Source organism: Schistocerca americana, chromosome 1, assembly GCF_021461395.2.
Source record: "Schistocerca americana isolate TAMUIC-IGC-003095 chromosome 1, iqSchAmer2.1, whole genome shotgun sequence".
NCBI classification, from domain to species: domain Eukaryota; kingdom Metazoa; phylum Arthropoda; class Insecta; order Orthoptera; family Acrididae; genus Schistocerca; species Schistocerca americana.
In genome coordinates, this window is record NC_060119.1 from 464594056 (window position 1) to 464614278 (window position 20223).

At 42.4% G+C, this 20223-nt stretch overlaps 1 protein-coding gene across 2 annotated transcripts in view; it reads right to left on the minus strand.

Annotated features, from left to right (window-relative positions):
- Positions 1 to 1038: 1038 nt before the first annotated feature.
- Positions 1039 to 20223, minus strand: part of LOC124603448 (transmembrane protein 65) — a 524529-nt gene continuing 505344 nt past the window's right edge. For both annotated transcript variants that reach the window (XM_047136397.1, XM_047136396.1), the window contains one exon: positions 1039 to 4761. In XM_047136397.1, coding sequence (XP_046992353.1) covers positions 4648 to 4761 — 114 coding nt within the window. In that variant the 3' untranslated portion in view covers positions 1039 to 4647. The remainder of the gene's footprint in view (positions 4762 to 20223) is intronic.

The following is a 20223-nucleotide window of genomic DNA, read 5'->3' on the forward strand; positions in this document are numbered from 1 at the left end:
TGTTATGTTGATGTAATTTCCTAATAGCATTCACATTTATTGTATGTAAATATATTTTTGTTGTCGTAATAAAGTTTTCCAACTTGGAAAATATATTTGTGCCCCCGCAACTTCCAGCTATTTCCGGTACACAGCCTAATATCCCTCAAAACATTTTCAAAGCTGTCTTGAGCAGCTTGTCCGACACTGCACACGCAGTAAATGGATTTTAGATCTCGTAGCTACAAATAGGCCTGGCCTTATTGTCAGTATCAGTACTGAGACAGTGATTTGTAATCATGTCGTCATAACAGTTACAGTGGCCTCTCACGGCAGGCGTGCCAGAGATAAGTCCGTGCAATCGCTCTCTTCATCTGTGTCCTTGGTGGCTCAGACGCATAGAGCGTCTGCCATGTAAGCAGGAGATCCCGGGTTCGAGTCCTGGTCGGGGCACACATTTTCAGCTGTCCCCATCGAGGTATATCAACAACATCTGTCGGCAGCTCAGGGTTTCAATTAATTATCATTTATTCTAGAGAAGCTGCATGGGTCATCAGTGGTATCTGTTCTTTCGACAACAGTTACTATCTTCATATATCTCGTTTTGGTGTTTACCACTATCTACAGTCATAAAGACATCACTACATTTTCTACAGGTTGATATTATGATTTCCAAAAATGGTGGTCAGCATGTGTCAAATTTCGCTAAAACCCATTTGTATGAAAACCTCATGTCAGAACAGATTTGAAATATCAGCGTCTTCACATTGCAGTCCTCAGTCTGTTGCAGTATTTTTTCCTCGCCTATCGCTTTATTTATCTCCATCAATGATTTTTATTTTGCAAAAATGGTAAGTTACGTGGTGATTTTGTGTCCACATCGAGCTGTAGGTCTCCTAATAACAAGGTTAGTCGTAAGGATGGGAAAAGGTAAGGATAATTTCCAGTGAAGCAATGTGGTGATCATAACTTCATTTTATGCGGGATTTGAAAATAATGGTGACAGAAAATTGACAAAATACTGCTAGAAATCAAAGATACAGTCTGTTATTGCTTGGATATTTTAATTATTTTCTCAAACAATACAAGAAGGAAGTTGCTTTCTGCGAAAATAGTTATTACAAGAAGTTTCTTGTGAAGTACTGGCAGTCACTCATAACATGAAATAGATCTGTTTCATATGAAATATACACCAGCTATTTTTAACATTCTGAGGCCGTTAAAAATATATTTCTGTTCTGACACTGTTTCTGTTGTTTATAATTATTATGTGCACATCTGTGGGTAGTTTCAGCTGGAATTAATAGAAAAACGTCAGACTTTCAAGACAGTTAAAGCACCACAATTCTTATACTGGGATGTAAATAATTGTAGCACTGTAATCCATTTCAGAATCATGTCACACTTAACACAACACTGAGTCATTCTGACAGATTTCAAAATGGAAATAGCTGTAAGTCTGTAGCAGAACTGTAACACTGACTAGTAATTAAATTCATTTACTTACATATCATAAATTGAGCACTTTATGAACATGACTCAGACTACCCTCATAAGGTGCCAGATCCTATAATATTCACATCTTTCAGTGCACAGTGCAAATAGAATAGGAAGAACACAGATATCAAAATTGTAATTATGTACATATTAAATATCAAAATTAAATAAATCCTGTAAGGATAATTTAAAAACTAGACAATTGTGGTTTCTAGTAATTCCTAAGAGAAAAGCTCATTAAACCAAAACTGAACCAATTACACAGAATTAGGTATAAACTTAATTTTAATACTAGTTTTTGAACTTCATAAGAATTCAAGGAAAAAAAGATAAATGTCAAATGTAAATTGGTAATCTGCACCTGCTCCATCTGATAACAACTATGGAAGATACATGGGCACAATCAAACTTCATAGTAATATAATGATTCATTAGATATTTGGATCTTCTCAGTGATAAATTTTGTGGACCTCATTACAGTACTTTCATTTTTTGAAATCAGTTCTTGTAAGTACATGCCAGTTTTCTTCAGAGTCATGTGTACTACTACGTAACATTCATGTAGCACCAGAATTTTCAGTATCTAAGCTATTAGTTACAACAGCAATATACATGTTTGATGCTATCTAGTTTCTTACAAAATAGAAAAGGAAAAGCATCCTACTGAAGCTCACTGAGTGAGTTGTGTGAATCATTATGTGGTTTGGTCCTATCAGATGTGAGAGTGTTACATAATACAGAGATGCGTGTGATATCTGCTGCTACAAAGCTTCTACCTTCCCTTATACCTTGAGCAGGGACAGACAGCTATTAAGTGTCTTCCTTAAGCAAAGGAATAATATTACATTGTATTTCTCCTTTTCATATATCTAATATTTTCGTTAGTGCAGTTACAGCATTGTTATTTCTTATCATTTGTGTGTATGAAGCACTTGTAGATTTCGTTTCACAGAAATAATTTTTGATGCTATGAATTATAATAGGCTTCAATTCCAAACTATACATCTGAGAAAAAAAAGAAATCTCTCTAGAGAACTTGCTGAATGACAGCAATCTGTTACAATGTATAGCTATGGGTAGTTAGGCTGTAATTCATTTAATTTAATAAAAAATTAATTAAAATTTAATTTATAAAATATATTATACTTTTTGTCAGAACAATCAAGCAATATCATAAATTTGCTGAAAAATAAATATTTTTACAACATAGATATATACATATACTATTCTGTTAACAAAAATAAACAATAAGTTCATATTAACAATGAGACCAACATTATACATTTTGAAGCTGAAACATTAAAATATTATATTGTCAAACAGTTTATCCACAAATTAATGTATGTTAAAACAGGAGTAACAATTTACAGCAGTAAATATAACTATGTATCCAAAAACATTGGGATCATCTTTTTATTATAATAGTGAGCATTAATGTTCATTTTTGGAATAGTGACTGCATGAAAGCAGTTTATACATTCGCAGATTATCTTCAGTCTTCAAAAAATCGTAAACTGATGATGAGGTGCAAGAGAACTCACAAAAATAATCAAATAATGATGTATTGTAACACTACAAATTTGCTGTGCAAACCATTTAACAAACCATATTATTTTCTTTGCTTAACAAGCAAACCATGTAACATTAGAAGCTATCTCAAAAATAACAATAACAGTATTTTGTTAAAGAGTTTTGTTTGTTGATCAACAATTTTATTTGTTGACAACATGTACGTTATTTTAGCTTTGCTATTGTAATACAAATAATGTAGCCAACATTTTTCCATACGTACTCTGTGTTAAATTGTGTCTGAGAATCATTAGCATACTTAATACAAGTGTAAGGTTTCCACTGATTACAGCCACTGCTTTGAAATTAAGAAATAGAAGAAGAAGAGATCTGCACGGACAGTAAAGCAATTCAGGGGCTCCTTAGCAAATTTTGGTTTCTGTAAGATGGCTAGGAGTAAAACACTGATGTGACCCAGCTACGGAATCTTGTCAAGAAATATTTTTCTGTCGTCTGAAGCTCTGATAAGCACATCTGTCAGCACGCGTTAGAATTGTTTAATCAACAAGTATTTCATAAAATCTTAGATCACAAGAGATATGTGGTTATCATCGTCGTCAGCACAAACAAAACGTACTTCTACAGAGTAGGGAGATGGCCAGACTCCGTTCCATATATGAAAGGACTATGGTTACTCTTATTAAGTTCTTTTCTTATATTTATATCACAAAAAGTTTTGTTCAAAGACTGAGCATACCCCAGAAGTCAAACATTCAACCAAGACGATAAAATCAATGAAAATAACATTACTGAAAATAACAGAAGACATAATGGTCAGCCATAAAATGATAGAAAAGAAATAGTTTTAAGAAGTTACTTCACAAAAGCATTGGAAGCTGCTGTAATGTGGCTTTATTTATGGACAACCCACCTGTCAAGCAATCGTCTTCAAGTCTCGGATTACCATTTCATAAGGTTTAATATGGTTGTTTCCAGTTATGTGTTTGATGTGAAGAAAACCTCCCTTAATCTGAGGTAATGTTAATCTGAGACTTGACCAAAACTAGTTATCTGTAAATAAATACACATCACAGCATATTTTAGTGGCTTTGTCATGTCGATCTTTAAATACACTGAAGCTCTGCAACACTGGTTAAAAATAAACAGAAATAATAATGCAACAAAAATTGTAAAAAAGTGAATTACAATCTAAAATACGGTTAAAATGTACTGGTTTGTATGAGGTTAATACAAAATGAATAACAAACCAAACCGCCTTAACAGCTTCTTTTCTTGACTTATCAGTAATGTTTGATAAGTGCTAAAATAAAATTAAAAATTTATTGTTATTATGCATGTTACCTGTTGAAAAGCAGTGTAAACAAGAAGGTGTCGTAAACCGTAGGTGCATTTCTTTTTATTTAGTTTTTATATAAAATCTAATTGTGTTGGTGTTTCATTTTCGTCACATATACATGTTAGCATTCACAGGAAAGTTCACAGAAGGAGAGAAAAGATTTCATATCCAAAACAATCCATGCTGACTAATGTGCAGCACAATCCAGATACCAATGAACACAAAGGAAAATTTTCTGTCCACGTAGGATGGCATACGGGTGTACTAGAACTACAGTTGCGCAATGTCACAGCGGTGGCGGTGATTCATGTGGGCTCTGCGTCCTGCTGCTGCTGGGAGGGGCTGGAAGGCTGCTTGTTGAGGAAGAGCAGCGGGGTCATGCCGAGCAGGCAGCCCAGCGTCACGCCGAACACGCGGCCCTGCGAACACATCCAAAATTACCTCAGCTTACTGTACTTCCCTTGCCCTATCCTCTGGCTATAAAAAGTGCGGGACACTATTTTGCAAAGAAGTACAAAATAAACTGGAGGGATCCTTATTATAAATACGTAGCCTTCCACGGCCTGCGTCAATTGCACTTAAATCTCTCTGCGTGTACTGCCAAGCCATCTTGTAAAATACTAGCTTAGCGCCCGCTGTTTCGCTTGTGTAGATTGTATGGTCCACATAGATTTTTTTTTTTTATTTTCTTAAACTGAACCTTAATATTGTTCACTAATCATGCATCTTCTAAACTTACACGCGTGGTCTTTTCTGAATGTCGTTCTCACCAAACAGCGATTCTGGATGCTGGATCCGGAGGTCTTTTACGTCCTGTCTTTCCAATTCTTGTGGTTATGTTTCAATAGAAACTTTATCCCCCACCACATATTTCTCCAGAAATTTAATTCCAATTTAAAAAGCCGATTTAGATTTAAAAACATCTTAATGTAAAGAAATATTTTTATAAACACTTTCATCCACTTCGAGGTGAATTTCCAGAAACAGTGAATCACTTTCTGTTAATTTCTACCCGAGATTTCAAACATCAATTTCCATGGGGGTTGCTTTAAAAATGCTTTAGTACTTTATTTCCAAAAGAAACTTTCACCCGCTATTTTACCCCCATAGCGATTGAATACCCAAAAATGCTGAAGTCGCCGGCAGGCGTGGCCGTGCGGTTCCAGGCGCTTGAGTCTGGAACCGCGTGACAGCTACGGTCACAGGTTCGAATCCTGCCTCGAGCATGGATGTGTATGATGTCCTTAGGTTAAGTTAGGTTTAAGTAGTTCTAAGTTCTAGGGGACTGATAACCACAGATGTTAAGTCCCTTAGTGCTCAGAGCCATTTGAACCATTTTTTTGAGTGCTGAAGCATGTATTATTTTTTCTGACCGAGAAACCAAATACCAATTTCCGTAGTTCTGGTTTCAAAACTGCTTAATTGCGACATATTTTCAAAAGACCTTTCATCCTCTACTTCATCCCCTTAGGCGTGGAATTGCAAACAATCCCTCACAAAACAACGTTGCAGTAAAAAAAAGCATCCTCTCCAGATTTCAAGTTTCTATCATCAGCGCACTCGGCTGGGTGGTGATGATGATTAAGTCAGTCAGGTAATTTCTTTTTACATATAGAGAATTAAAATGTTAAAACACTAAAACAAGCAATGTTTTGGCCGTGCTGCAGCGGCCTTTCTCACGGCACACAATAATAATCTGTGGAGTAAATATTTCAATATACTAAATTTCTAACGGTGTTATAAGACCACCAACGATATAATTCTTAGAATTTTATTGGCCTTAAAGTTCAATTGGTCGAGGATCGAAGAGAGGGTTTCACGGCTTCCTTGTAGTTTGTAGCCCACTGATAAACGGCGGCGAGCTTGTGGACGGCCATATTTTCCTGCTCTTAACAGAACTTCGAGTTCCATATCGGAAAATGAGTGTACAAGAGCCTAGTGCAGGTCTTTGCTTTTGCCCTCCTCTGACCTGTTACGAAGTGTCAAGCGCGTATCTGTGTCGTGTGGGTGGCTGTGATGAGTGTGGTGTTGTGTCTGTGTTGTTATGTGTGAGACGCTGCAGAAAGGTTTGGAATTAATGTGGGGCATGGGCGCAAAGTCAAGAACTTTACGCCAGCACTTCTCCTCCCCTAGTTGACTACATACCGTTGGCGAAGATTTTCCACCACAGAATTCGAACCGGCTTACTTACGAGTCGAGCGCTAGATCAGAAGCGTGGTTGGCTTTCCTGCTCTCAGTCACGGAGGAGCGACAATAGTTGTGTGTGCGCTGTTGAGACGGTCGCGGTGGTCTCCGGTAAGCCCGCTGCCCTATGATCGCACTCGGTCTGTCATACCGGGACACCTGACAGAAGGGGCGCCAGGACCCTTCACCCGCCCTCTCTATTCGTGTTCCTAGTGTGTTTCAGTGAACACGTCATCCATACAAACGACATTACGTGCTACCTGCGTACCACATCTTGTGACAGATATTTTCTCGTCTGTTGCGTTAATATGAGGATTGCCCCGAAAGTAATGCACCGCATTTTTTTTTTCTCAGCCGAAAACAATGCTGCGAATGCGAAGTGTTACTTATGTATTATTTGAAGTCTCCTGAATGAGCGCGCCAAGTTTCCATCACTTCCGACAGATAGCGTAGCTGCAGGGCAGTTTCAAAATGGCGTCTGTATGTGATGTCCGTTACAAGCAACGCACCGTCACTGGATGACTCACTGCAGAGAAAGAAACTGTGAGAAATATTCAGAACCGCTTGTGCAAAGTCTATGGAGCATCTGCCGTCGACAGAAGTAGGTAGTCGCTGGACACGGAGGGTGAGGTCATCAGATGGCGGTTCGGCAGAGCTCCACGACTTGCAGCGGTCGGGGAGACCATCCACGGCTGACACACCTGACCTGCCCCCCCGCCCCCCCCCCCCCAGACTTCCATTTGTTTGGACCATTAAAGGTTGCTATTCGTGGATGACATTTTGAGGACGGTGAGGAGGTGATTCACGAACTGAAGCACTGGCTCTGCCACCGGGACATGGATTGGTATCGACAGGGCATACAAAGCCTTGTTTCGCACAGGAGGCAGGCCACAGAACAGGATGCAAATTACGTGGAAAAATAGGGTGTGTAGATAAAACACCACTCTTTCGTGTGTGTAATTCTCATTACGTTCAATAAAGAATTGTTGAAGAAAAAAATGCGGTGCATTACTTCCTGGGCAACCCTCGTAATAGAATGCATTGAGAAAATACCCTCGCATTATGTATTTACCTGTATGGAAAACTGTTCCACAATCGCGCATATGTGTATAGCTAATGTAATTTAATGCATAACAACACACTTTACTGTCTAACAACGCCGGCCGAAGTGACCGAGCGGTTCTAGGCGCTTCAGTCTGGAACCGCGCGACCGCTGCGGTCGCAGGCTCGAATCCTGTCTCGGGCATGGATGTGTGTGATGTCCTTAGGTTAGTTAGGTTTAAGCAATTCTAAGTTCTAGGGGACTGATGACATCAGATGTTAGGTCTCAGAGCCATTTGAACCATTTGTCTAACAACGTTAACCACAATGGTACAAAATTTTGAGTGCTTGTCTCTCAGTTGACGGAGGGAGCACGAAATGTAATTGTTAATGGAGGAAGCACGAAAGTAATGTATCCCAACGTCCTGATAGGAAGGTAGCTCGCAAAGCTCATGCAGTGGGAAACTTGTGCACTTGCTCTATACTTGCTTTTTTCTTCATTATGTACAGGGCGCTCGCAAACACATCATGCCTTCCTGTTTCACTATTCGCGAATTTACACAATTTTCGTGGTAAACTGAAAATCACAGTTTTTCCAGCAACAATCAGTATTTCACAAGAGCCTGATGATCTCTTTATAGTGCAGGTCCGCGCTCAGTCTCGAAATCCTTTGTAACCAGTTCCGCAATTGCGTAAGTCTGATTGACATGCAGATTATAGGCTTACGCTTTGTGCACTATTTGATCAAAAGTATGTAGACGGCCCTACGTAACTGATCACTAGATGTCGCGAGAGGCGGACCCACCAGTATAAAAGGTGGAGGGAGTAACGTGGTGTCAGCAGACGAGTAGTAACAGGAAAATGGGACAGAGTAGTGAGTTCGAACGTTGACTAGTTATTGGATGTCAAGTGAGTAACAATTCCATCACGGACATTTCAAAGCTTGTAAGGCTCCCCAAACGGACTGTTGGTGATGTGAGTGTGAAGTGGAAAAGCGAAGGAACGACCACAGCTAAACCACGACCAGGAAGACCTCAGGTACTGACCGATAGGGACCGTCGAGCTTTGAAGAGGGTGGCAAAAAAATATCGCGAAAGGAATCATTCGTGAGTTCAAAAATGGCTCTGAGTACTATGGGACTTAACATCTGGGGTCATCAGTCCCCTAGACTTAGAACTACTTAAACCTAACTAACCTAAGGACATCACACACATCCATGTCCGAGGCAGGATTCGAACCTGCGACTGTAGCAGGACTGAAGCGCCTAGAACCGCTCGGCCACAACGGCCGGGTCACTGGTGAGTTCCAGGGTGTTACTAGCAGTGCAAACAGCACAGTAACTATAGGTAGGAACTTAAAAGGAAAGGGCTACACTGACCGTGCAGTTACTCATAAGCAACGTTTTTCTGTAGTCAATGACAAGAGACGCGCAATATGGCGAAAACAGCGCCGCTACTGGACAATGAATGGCTGGTTTGGAACGATGTATCACGCTATACTCTGTGGCGATCCGATGGAAGAATTTGGGTTTGACAAGTGCCAGGACAACTTTACCTGACATTTTATGTAGTGCCAACAGTGAAGTAAGGAGGAGGTAGTGTTACGGCTTGGGGTGCTTTTCGTGGTTAGGGTGTCCTCCAATTCAATTAAGAATAAACGAAACGTGGAAGGATGTGAACACACTTTACAGCATTGTATACTGCATACATTAAACGAGCAGTTCGTAGACGATGATTGTATCACATGGCAGTATACCCTGCCTCAAGGCACACTCTATGGGATTGTAGTTTTTGGATATTTACTTGCCCGAAACGGACTGACCTGAACCTAAAGGAATATTTTTGGGACGAGTCAGAACGTCGACCTTGCCCTAGATCCCGCGTCCAACGTCACTAACTTCTTTAGTTTGGTTTGTTGAGGAAGAATGGGCTTCAGTCCCTCAGAGGCATGGATATATCTTTTTGGAAGTGTCCCCACAAGAGTTCAACCTGTCAAAGGCGAAAGGTGGACACACCAAACATTAATGCCCACTAATAGGTGTCCACATACTTTTGAGCAGACGGCGTAGGTTGTTTTGAATGAAAAGGCTGGCTTGGATTGCTCTTATAACTTCCCATATGCTCTGTAGACGTGAGCAAGGATGCCAAAAGCCACTCTAACACTGCCTTGTGCAGCTTGAATCTAAACGTGGAAGTTACATCAGGGGCGATCAAAATGTTTCCGTTTGAGGGCGTTGCTGCAGCATATATCCGACATAGTGCAACTCTGATGTGGGTGTACAAGCACCGACACATAGGAAAGGGTCCGCAGCTCGTGGTCGTGCGGTAGCGTTCTCGCTTCCCGCGCCCGGGTTCCCGGGTTCGATTCCCGGCGGGGTCGGAGATTTTCTCTGCCTCGTGATGACTGGGTGTTGTGTGATGTCCTTAGGTTAGTTAGGTTTAAGTAGTTCTAAGTTCTAGGGGACTGATGAGCATAGATGTTAAGTCCCATAGTGCTCAGAGCCATTTGAACCATAGGAAAGGGATTGGTGTGGCATTAGTGTCTTTGCGTAAATGCATGCCATAAATGTGAAGACGTGAACTATGGCGACATTATTGCCAATGTGCTGTTACTGCTTTGTTGGCTACCGAAGGGCAAACAACGCTTTGTTGGCTACCGAAGGGCAAATACTGGTAGACATCCACGGGAGAGTGAAGAATATACACCAGTTATAAAACGTTTTACATCAACTCGGTTCCGAGAGTTCCGGAACCTGTATAGAAAATTGCAATAGAGATCAACATAAACTTCATACACATCCTTTTTACTGCTCATGAAAACCACCCATTGCATGTTGTACCACCATACAGCGACACCTTCAGTGGTGGTGGTCGCGCTTGCTGTACACACCGGTACCTCTAACAGTAGCACGTCCTCTTGCATTTATGCATGCTTGTATTCGTCATGGCATACTATCCACAAGTTTATCAAATCACTGTTGGTCCAGATTGTCCCATTCCTCACTGGCGATTCGGTGTAGATCCCTCAGAGTGGTTCCTGGGTCACGCCGTCCATAAACAGCCCTTTTCAATCTCAGGCATTTTCCGTAGGGTTGATGTCTGGAGAACACGCTGGCCACTCCAGTCGAGCGATGTCATTATCCTGAAGGAAGTCATTCACAAGATGTGCACGGTGGGGGCGCTAACTTATCGTCCATGAAGACGAATGCCTCGCCAATGCTGCCGATATGGTTGCAGTATCGGTCAGAGGATGTCATTCACATACCGTACAGCCGTTACGGCGCCTTCCATGACCACCAGAGGCGTACGTCGGCCTCACATAATGCACCCCAAAAACAGCAGGGAACCTCCACCTTGCTGCACTCGCTGGACAGTGTGTCTAAGGAGTTCAGCCTGACTGGGTTGCCTGCAAACACGTCTCCGACGATTGTCTGGTTGAAGGCATATGCGACACTCATCGGTGAAGAGAACGTGATGCCAAACCTGAGCGGTCCATTCGGCATGTTTTTGCGCCCATCTGTACCGCGCTGCATGGTTACGTGATTGCGAAGACTGTCCTCGCCGTGGACGTTGGGAGTGAAGTTGCGCATCATGTCGTAACTCGAGGTCTTGTGGCTGCACGAAAAGCATTAATCAACATGGTGGCGTTGCTGTCAGGGTTCCTCTGAGCCATAATCTTTAGGTAGCGGTCATCCACTGCAGTAGTAGCCCTTGGGCCGCCTGAGCGAGGCATCTCATCGACTGTTCCTGTCTCTCTGTATCTCATCCATGTCCGAACAACATTGTTTTGGTTCACTCCGAGTCGCCTGGACACTTCCCTAGTTGAGAGCCCTTCCCGGCACAAAGTAACAATGCGGATCTGATCGAATTGCGGCGTTGACCGTCTAGGCATGGTTGACGAGCAGTGTACCTCCATCCTGGTTGAATGACTGGAACTGATCGGCTGTCTAACAGGCGCTGCTCATGCGTGGTTGTTTACATCTTTGGGCGGGTTTAGTGACAGCTCTGAACAGTCAAAAGGACTGTGTCTGTGATACAACATCCACAGTCAACGTCTATTTTCAGGAGTTCTGGGAACCAGGATGATGCAAAACTTTTTTTGATTGGTGTATATTGCGTAGCTTCTCTGCCGAAAACTATCATTGTAGAATGATAGCCTAGTTCCGTGCTGGTCGCGAATCGACAGAAGACGCTGGTCGATCTGGGAGGCCGACCTCATCCATTGTGGACAAGTAGGAGACACTCGAGCAGCTGCCCTATAGTCCTGATCCCTCACCGTCCGACTATCACGCCTTTAGTCCTTTAAAAAAAGCCTTGGACGGTCGACGATCCCAGTCGGACGAGGATCTGCAGCAGGCAATTACGGACTTCTCCAAGCAGCAACACAATGCCCTTTTACCAAACGGGTATCTTCAACCGCCAGCCGGAGTGGCCGAGCGGTTCTAGGCTCTTCAGTCTGGAACCGCACGAGCGCTAAGGTGACAGGTTCGAATCCTGCCTCGGGCATGGATGTGTGTGATGTCCTTAGGTTAGTTAGGTTTAAGTAGTTCTAAGTTCTAGGAGCTGATGACCTCAGATTTTAAGTCCCATAGTGCTTGGAACCATTTTATCTTCAGCCTTGTGCATCGGTGGGATGATTGCCGCAGTGTTCACGGTGATTTCGCCTTACTGACATCCCGATTCTGGACTGTACGGCCTTCGAATGGAAACTTTTTGATTGCCACTCACACTAATGTCATGGCCCTGAGGCTAGTCAATAATTTCGGATGCACAAATCACTGGGGTGACACATCCGGGTTGTTTTATCTTCCGAAATTATTGCCTTGCTGAGCGCTGTTCTTACAAAGATAAATACGGAAAATGTACTGTTACGTTAAAATGGGCAGATATTTCTGAAAAACGATGTTATTTTAAACGAACAGCACCAAACACTAAAGAAAGAGCCTTATTACATTGTAGGCTGGGAAAAGGATTGGTAGGGTCAGCTACTTAGTCAGAAAGAGTTTTGTATCTCCCTACATCATCGTCCCTTTCTGGCAGATGTATGGGTGTTGTTGAGCGTAGATGAGTGTAGTGGACGTGTCTATATTTTATAGTATGGTTCATGTTTGTGTTAGCACCAAGGGGCCGTCAGTTTTAAAGGTCCCATCCGAAGGACGGATCTTTATGAACACTGTCACAAGTCCCCACTTTATGAGTCACTTCGGAGAGGTTTGGACTTTTATCTAGGATGTTGGCGCAAAGTCCGGTGATCTGAAACTTTACGCTCTTGTCTCTCCTCCCCTTACTGGCCAAATGCTGGCGGTGAAAATTTATTTTACCACCGGGATTCGAACCGGCGTATCTCCGAGTTGAGCGTCATTTCACAGGTGTGCGTCAGCGATGTTGGCTACAAATAAGAGTTCACGCACTAAAGTGATTATAAAAATAGGCTGAAACTTTATTCATAATGTATATTTAGCAATATCTGGGATGCAGCATCTCTTAATTTTTGAAGTCATATGCGAGGTATGTTACTGTCATAACCGATTTTTATTTCCAGAAAAAGAAGATTCAAGTCATAGACTTCTTCGTAAGCTGTATAGGTAGACAGGAAGTAAACTCTTTTCAAATACACTGTGCAGTCAGATAAGATAGATCACAATGACGATACTACTACTTCTTTGCCACCAAAACTGACGAAAGCGTAATGAAAGAGAATATAGATTAACAAAGAACTACTAAACGCCTCTCTCACGTCGGCAATACGTGACGCAGCTCCACGATGCTATCGCAACAGGTTGCTGCACACAAGCAGCACGTGACGTTCCCAGATACCGATGTTCACCTGCCGGCCGCGGTGGTCTCGCGGTTCTAGGCGCGCAGTCCGGAACCGTGCGACTGCTACGGTCGCAGGTTCGAATCCTGCCTCGGGCATGGATGTGTGTGATGTCCTTAGGTTAGTTAGGTTTAAGTAGTTCTAAGTTCTAGGGGACTGATGACCACAGCAGTTGAGTCCCATAGTGCTCAGAGCCATTTGAGCCTTTGATGTTCAGCTGATGCAGCTGATGTTGTTGGAAGACTTTCAGGTTCTGTGCGATTTATACAAAACCTTAAAAGCTTACTGTTTACCGACAAAATTTGTTAGTGAGATCCCTCAGCAGCAGCATGTGTTATTCAGACCGTTGTAATAGCCTTGTATAAAATATACAACACTGCACAAATTCCATACTAGCTGTGACATCGGATGGTACTAACGCCTGAACCTTCTGAAGCTGGTGAATGTGCAGGTTTTAGTCCTAGGATAGCATCCTAACGGTTACGTGGTCTGACCCGTAGCACGTGCACGCATTTAAGAGACACTACCGGACTTAATCACGGAATACTGAGAATCAAGGTCTAACTATTTTCCGAAAGCGTATATAACGGCAGAGATACCGTGGTGTGGATGTCACCAAAATAATGCTCGTAGGTGCGACGATGTCCCTCGTCTCACGTAATCATGTCAGGAATCTCAAACAGGTCGTAGCCCGTGCTGGATCCGGAACCTCACATGTAAACAACAAATACGATACACTGAAGGCAGCGCAGCGACTGACTACGAGTGGGCCACGTTGCATTACGGGTCATAACCAACGTTTCTCTCATATGTATAGCCTATAAAGAAAATGTATGTGTGGCCCTCACTGTTTGTGGGTGGTTCATGTTTCATCCTGTGCAACAGGTGCTGTATGTATAGAAAAATCGTAATATCGATTCGGTGTCCTGAACATTAGCTGCTAGTAGGGATTAATTTAAATCAACGAGGAAAGTTGAAAATTTGTTCCGGACTGGGATTCGAACTCGCGTCTCCTGCTTATCCCGATCCTGCAGAAATTTCAACTTTCCTCATTGATTTAAATCAATGCCCACAAGCAGCTAATGTCACTAATTCCTTTGTGTTTGATTCATACTGGCTGCAAGATCAAAATGTGTCTCTTCTTTCGGACATGAGGAGGCGTGACGAGGAGAGGATTGTCACCGTTCGTCAAAAGAGAATAAGTATCATGAAATCAGCGAAGCTCTTTTCTACCTTTGAAGGGTTTATCGAAAGAGGATCAACTGCAGTGAAGCTGCTTGCGGACGACGAGGCACGAGATTTCCACCCATCGCTCAATAACTTGGACGTTGGAGACTTGCCCGCCCCCTTAACGCACAATTGGCTGCGACTTGGGGTTCAGCAGACAGCGGAGGATTCACGGAGGCAGAAGTGTTTCCAAAAACTGCACGCTGTTACAAACAGAGATCCGCTGCAAACGACCGGTGCGTGTGACATCGTTGATCGAATGACATTCCCATTTATACTCCCAGTGCGCACGCCAACACAGTGACTGAATCATGGAACAATGGAAACGAATAACCCTCCCATAATCGAGCTCCCTGTTACTTCCACATCTATTATAGAGACTGGAGAGTCAATTTTATACAAGAGTGCCTACTTGACAAATTAACACAGGGATGTACGAAGGAAAACAGTCGCAGTTTACTGTAATGGAACACATTGACACGAGAGAAGCAATCACGAAATCTGTCTTTTATGCCAGTGGTTAAGCAATTACATGTTTTCACGGCTGATATCCTTCTCATGGTATGATAAATTTTTTTGCACCAAAAAATATTTTCCATGTCACAATACTAGACACTAGAGATGGGCAAAACTGTTCTTTTCAGAGATTGGATCAGAACTGTTCACTCCCTGAAATGAATTAGCTCTTTTTCATGACTCACCACTCATTTACAATAGAAAATAAATGGAAGGCACATTGCCCTTTAAACTTGGTTTATTCCAGTACTATACCTGTATTTTGATATTATTTGATCCTATTTTGAAGTAACACACATAATGAGTAAGAATTTTGTATTGTGTATTGAAATTTCCACGATATGACAAAGTTTATGATTATTGATTTATTTTGCACTATCGTGGTTTTTTGGGTGATCGGAAAATGTTGTAACTTGAGATTTACATTAACAATATATTTGGCTATAATGCATTAAAATTTCATTAACCTCATACAAATACATCGCAAGCCATATATTTTTAATGTGAACGTTTCCTTCCGAAGACGCCTAAAATCGCAAAATCCGTACCAGAATAAGAAAAAAAAATATAAATTTGACTGTAAAACGAAAGTGCTGCATATAGCCTTACGCAGAATAAAACAAGGAAATTATTGGTGTATCACATTTTGCGATACATTTATCGGTTCGCTCGTAATTACAGCGTAAATTCGAGTGTCCATAATAAAAATCCTATAGTAAGAGGAGTCATCAAGAACCTAATCTAATCAGTTTAAACAAATAAAAATAAAATAAAAACAATTGATGTATACATAACATAATAATGTAATATACGTAGCGGTATTACTACGAAGAGCAATATCCAGTAGGGACGAACTCCGATGCAGAGGCGCTGAGTCGAGCAGGTCGAGCAGCGAGCTGTATTACTGCGTGAGCTGAGACCGCAGAGACCAGAGTGACACCTGAGTCGCTTTGCTCAAAGCTCTGGCTAGAGTCGAGAACGGTGGGGTGAGCGTTGAGCGGGCGAGTTCCGAGGGTGGGGGGAGCGGTGAACTCACCCGCTCCGAGACAAATCGTCTGTTCTCTTGCGAGCAGGTTGTTGCAAGTAGTTCCTATGTTATCCGCTAGGTGGCTCTCTGTCCTGTTGCTCGCATCAACTGCCCAGAGGGCAGGACGTGCGACTGAAACGATCGCCGACAGAGTGCGATGCGAAGTTAAGCTGCGCCAGACACTGGCTGCACGCGGCAGACGACGCACAGAGACGGCACGGCATATGTGAAACACAAAATCCAATGGGGCACTGCACAATGCAGGCAGCCAAGGTAGAAGCAGGGCAGAGGCCGGCGCTGGCTGTGTTGTGTGGCGTGCACTGTGCTCTGACCAGCAGTGGCGCTGCTGATATGCTCCGTCTCTCTCTCTCTCTCTCTCTCTCTCTCTCTCTCTCTCTCTCTCTGCCGTGGGAAACGTTTGGAGCTACCGTTCTTTTTTTCTGAATCACTGATTGTTCACTCCTTTGAAAGATTCAACTCTATGAATTAGTTCAAGAGCGGATCCCCCATCTCTACTAGACACTAGTTTAAATGATTTTCAGTTGAGTTCTTGATCTTCAGATTCGCCAGGTATTAATATATCGAATACATTTATGATGTAACAGAGGTAGGTATGAAATCAGGAAGCTCTTTTTTACAATCTACGGAAATCGTCGTAGCTGTTTGTCGCCCTGACCCTCTCATGCCGAGCTATGCGATAACGAACCGTATAGGTAGAACGTCTGCCCAAGGTGAACCAAAGCATTGTCAGATGCTTCGCCATGTTAGTTAACAGTTCGACACCAAAGAAGTGACAATATACGGAAAAGTCGTTCGATTGACATTGGAGCACTGAACCAAATAATCTTGATCCCGACATGCTAAAAACTAGTACATGCAATCTTCTCTTAATGAATAGTATTCGCATCTTCGAAGACTCTTTATGAGAAAAGATTCCCACTACGTCATTCTAGGCATCCTCTGGTTACAAACTATTAGAGCAAGGTACGGTAAATACAACAACACTTTCCTCCACGTGCAGAAGTGTTCTTCCATTAGGGCATAGTCTGTAAAGAGTAACTGTAATCCACCCATTCGCACGCATTCTCGCTGTCCTTTGACGTTTCCAGCTTTAGTTCCAAATCTACTACTTCGAAGTCATTAAACTTTCGCGAAAGGAAAATAAGCATGGGGCAGTAACATATGAAAACGTCCATTCTAATTTAATTGGGACATATATCTTCCCAGTTTGACTGATAAAGGACACATTTAGGTCTGTCCAGCAGCGTCGATGAATTTCTTTTATAGTTGAGAAGGCTGGCCTAGTCGTCTCTGCCATAAAACGTGAGCAGGCATTCGCTCTCACATTGGCCTGCAGACGGCGATTACGTTGAGTTGCTCGCAACACACGATGACGATTAGGCCGTCAGAAGTCTTATAAAAGCTTGTAGCTGGTTACAGCATGTAAACGTACCATACCTACTGAGGCCAAGTTCTTTGTTGAGAACTGTAGTGTTAATAATGCGATGTTTTTGTTTGGAGCGCGAGTACGTTTTCGGGGAGGTAGTGAATCGTTGAAGTACAGGCAGTCAGGATTTTGAAGAGTGGCATTATGTGAAATCGTATGGAATATGAAATGTGAGATTGGTAAGTATAGAGGTAAATGCCGTGAGAGGCAGAGTGTTAATTAGTACAATGGTTAAAAAACTGTGATAGTGTGTTGAATAAATAAGCGGTATATTGGGTAAGAGTATCTCACGAAGTCAAAGTTAAGAATTGTGCGTGAACGATAAGAATCAATAACAGGAATATAAAATATTTCATCGCCCACCGTCTAAAGACAGCATCTTAGATTAATAATCAAGATGTCCTCGGTCTGGGGTTCGAAACCCGCCCTGCTTAAATTTTGATTAATAATCAGCACTGGCGGCCGAAAGACTACCAGCCTAAGAGGTCACCCTCATTCTACTAACTGCCTTGTCAAAGGGGGCGAAGGAGCGGACAGAGCTTCACGGCACTCTGTTGCCCTCGGGATGGCAAACGGCCTCTAAAAGCGGAAGAATCAGCACAGATCAACGGCATAAGGATTCAGATGAAAATGGAAACCACTGCATTACAGAGGCATAATGTGTATCCACAGGACATGTGGCCTGTAAAAGTGTCGTGATGATCTCTCCATTGGCAAAAGATTCCGGAAAGGCCCCCATTGGGATATGCGGGAGGCGACTGCCACAGGGGAGATGACTATGAGAAAAAGATTGACTTATCAACGAAAGGATAACGTTCTCCGCGTCAGGTCGTAGAATTTCAGAAGTTGGAACTTGATAAGAAGCTAGAAAATCTGAAAATGGAAATGTTGAGACTCAGTCTAGATGTAGTGGGGGGTCTGTGAAGTGAGATGGAAAGAAGACAAGATTTTCTGGTCATATGAGTACAGGGTAACATCGACCGCAGCAGGAAACTGTACAACGGGAGTAGTATTCGTAATGAGTAAGAAGGTAGGGGTAGAGAGTGCTCAAAAATGGCTCTGAGCACTGTGGAACTTAACATCTGAGGTCATCAGTCCCATAGAACTTAGACGACTTAAACCTAACTAACCTAAGGACATCACACACATTCATGCCCGAGGCAAGATTCGAACCTGCGACCGTAGTAGTCGCGCGGTTCCGGACTGAAGCGCCTAGAACCGCTCGGCCACCGCGGCTGGCGCAGAGACTGTGTTACTGTGAACAGTTCAGTGACAGGGTTGTTCTCATGTGAAACGACAACAAACCAACATCGACAAAGATAATCCAGGTGTATATGCCGACGTCGCAAGCCAAAGATTAGAAGTATATGAGGAGACTGAACAGGTAATGCAAAACGCAAAGGGAGATGAAAATCTAATAGTCGTGGGAGACTGGAATGCAGTTGTGGGGAAGGAGTAGAAGAAAGGTTTAGGGGAGCTCATGGGCTTGATAATAGTAATGAGACAAAATAAAGACTAATTGAGTTCTGCAATAAATTTCAGCTAGTACTAGCGAAAACTGTGTTCAAGGATCACAAGAGGAGGAGGTATTCATGGAAAATTCCGAGAGATACGGAAAGATTTCACTTAGATAACATCATGAGCAGCAGAGATTCTGAAATCATATCCTGAATTGTACGACGCATCCAGGGGCAGATAAAGACTTAGATCACGATTTCCTAATGATGAAGACAAGGCTGAAGTATAAGAGACTATTCTGAAAGAATCAATGCGCGGAGAAGTGCGACACGGAAGTACTAACGAATGAAGAGGTACGCGTGAAGTTCTCCGAAGCTAGCGATACTGCGATGAGGAACAGGTCGATAGGCAGTTTGGTTGAAGAGAGTGGGCATCTCTAAAAAGTGCAGTCTCAGATGTTGGAAAGAACACTGTCGGTACAAAGAAGGTAACTGCGAAGAAATCACGGGTTACACTAGGAGTACTTCAGTTGATCGATGAACTAACAACAAAATGACTATTCTCGTTGATGTGTAAATGTGTGGGTCTGGCGATATACCCTCTGACTTTCGGAAAAATATCATCCACACAGTTCCGAAAATTGCAAGACCCGACAAGTGCGAGAATTATCGCACAGTGAGCTTAACAACTCATGCATCCAAGTTACTGACAAGAACAGTCAACATAAGAATGGGAAAGAGAATTGAGTATGTGTTAGATGACGATCTCTTTGGCTTTAGAAAAGGTAAAGACACCAGAAAGGCAATTCTGACATTGTGGTTGATAATGGAAGCAATACTAAAGAAAAACCAAGACACGTTCATAGGATTTGTCGACCTGGAAAATGGTGCAAAATGTTCAAAATTCTGAGAAAAGTAGGGGTAAGCTACAGGCAAACGCGGGTAATATACAATATGTTCCGAACCAAGAGGGAATAATAAGAGTGGAAGACCAAGTATGAAGTGCTCGGATTAAAAAGGGTGTAAGACAAGGATGTAGTCTTTCGCCCTTGCTGTTCAATTTATACATTGGAAAGCAATGATGGAAACAAAAGGAAGGTTCAGGAATGGAATTAAAATTGAAGATAAAAGGATGTCAGTGACAAGATTCGCTGATGACATTGGT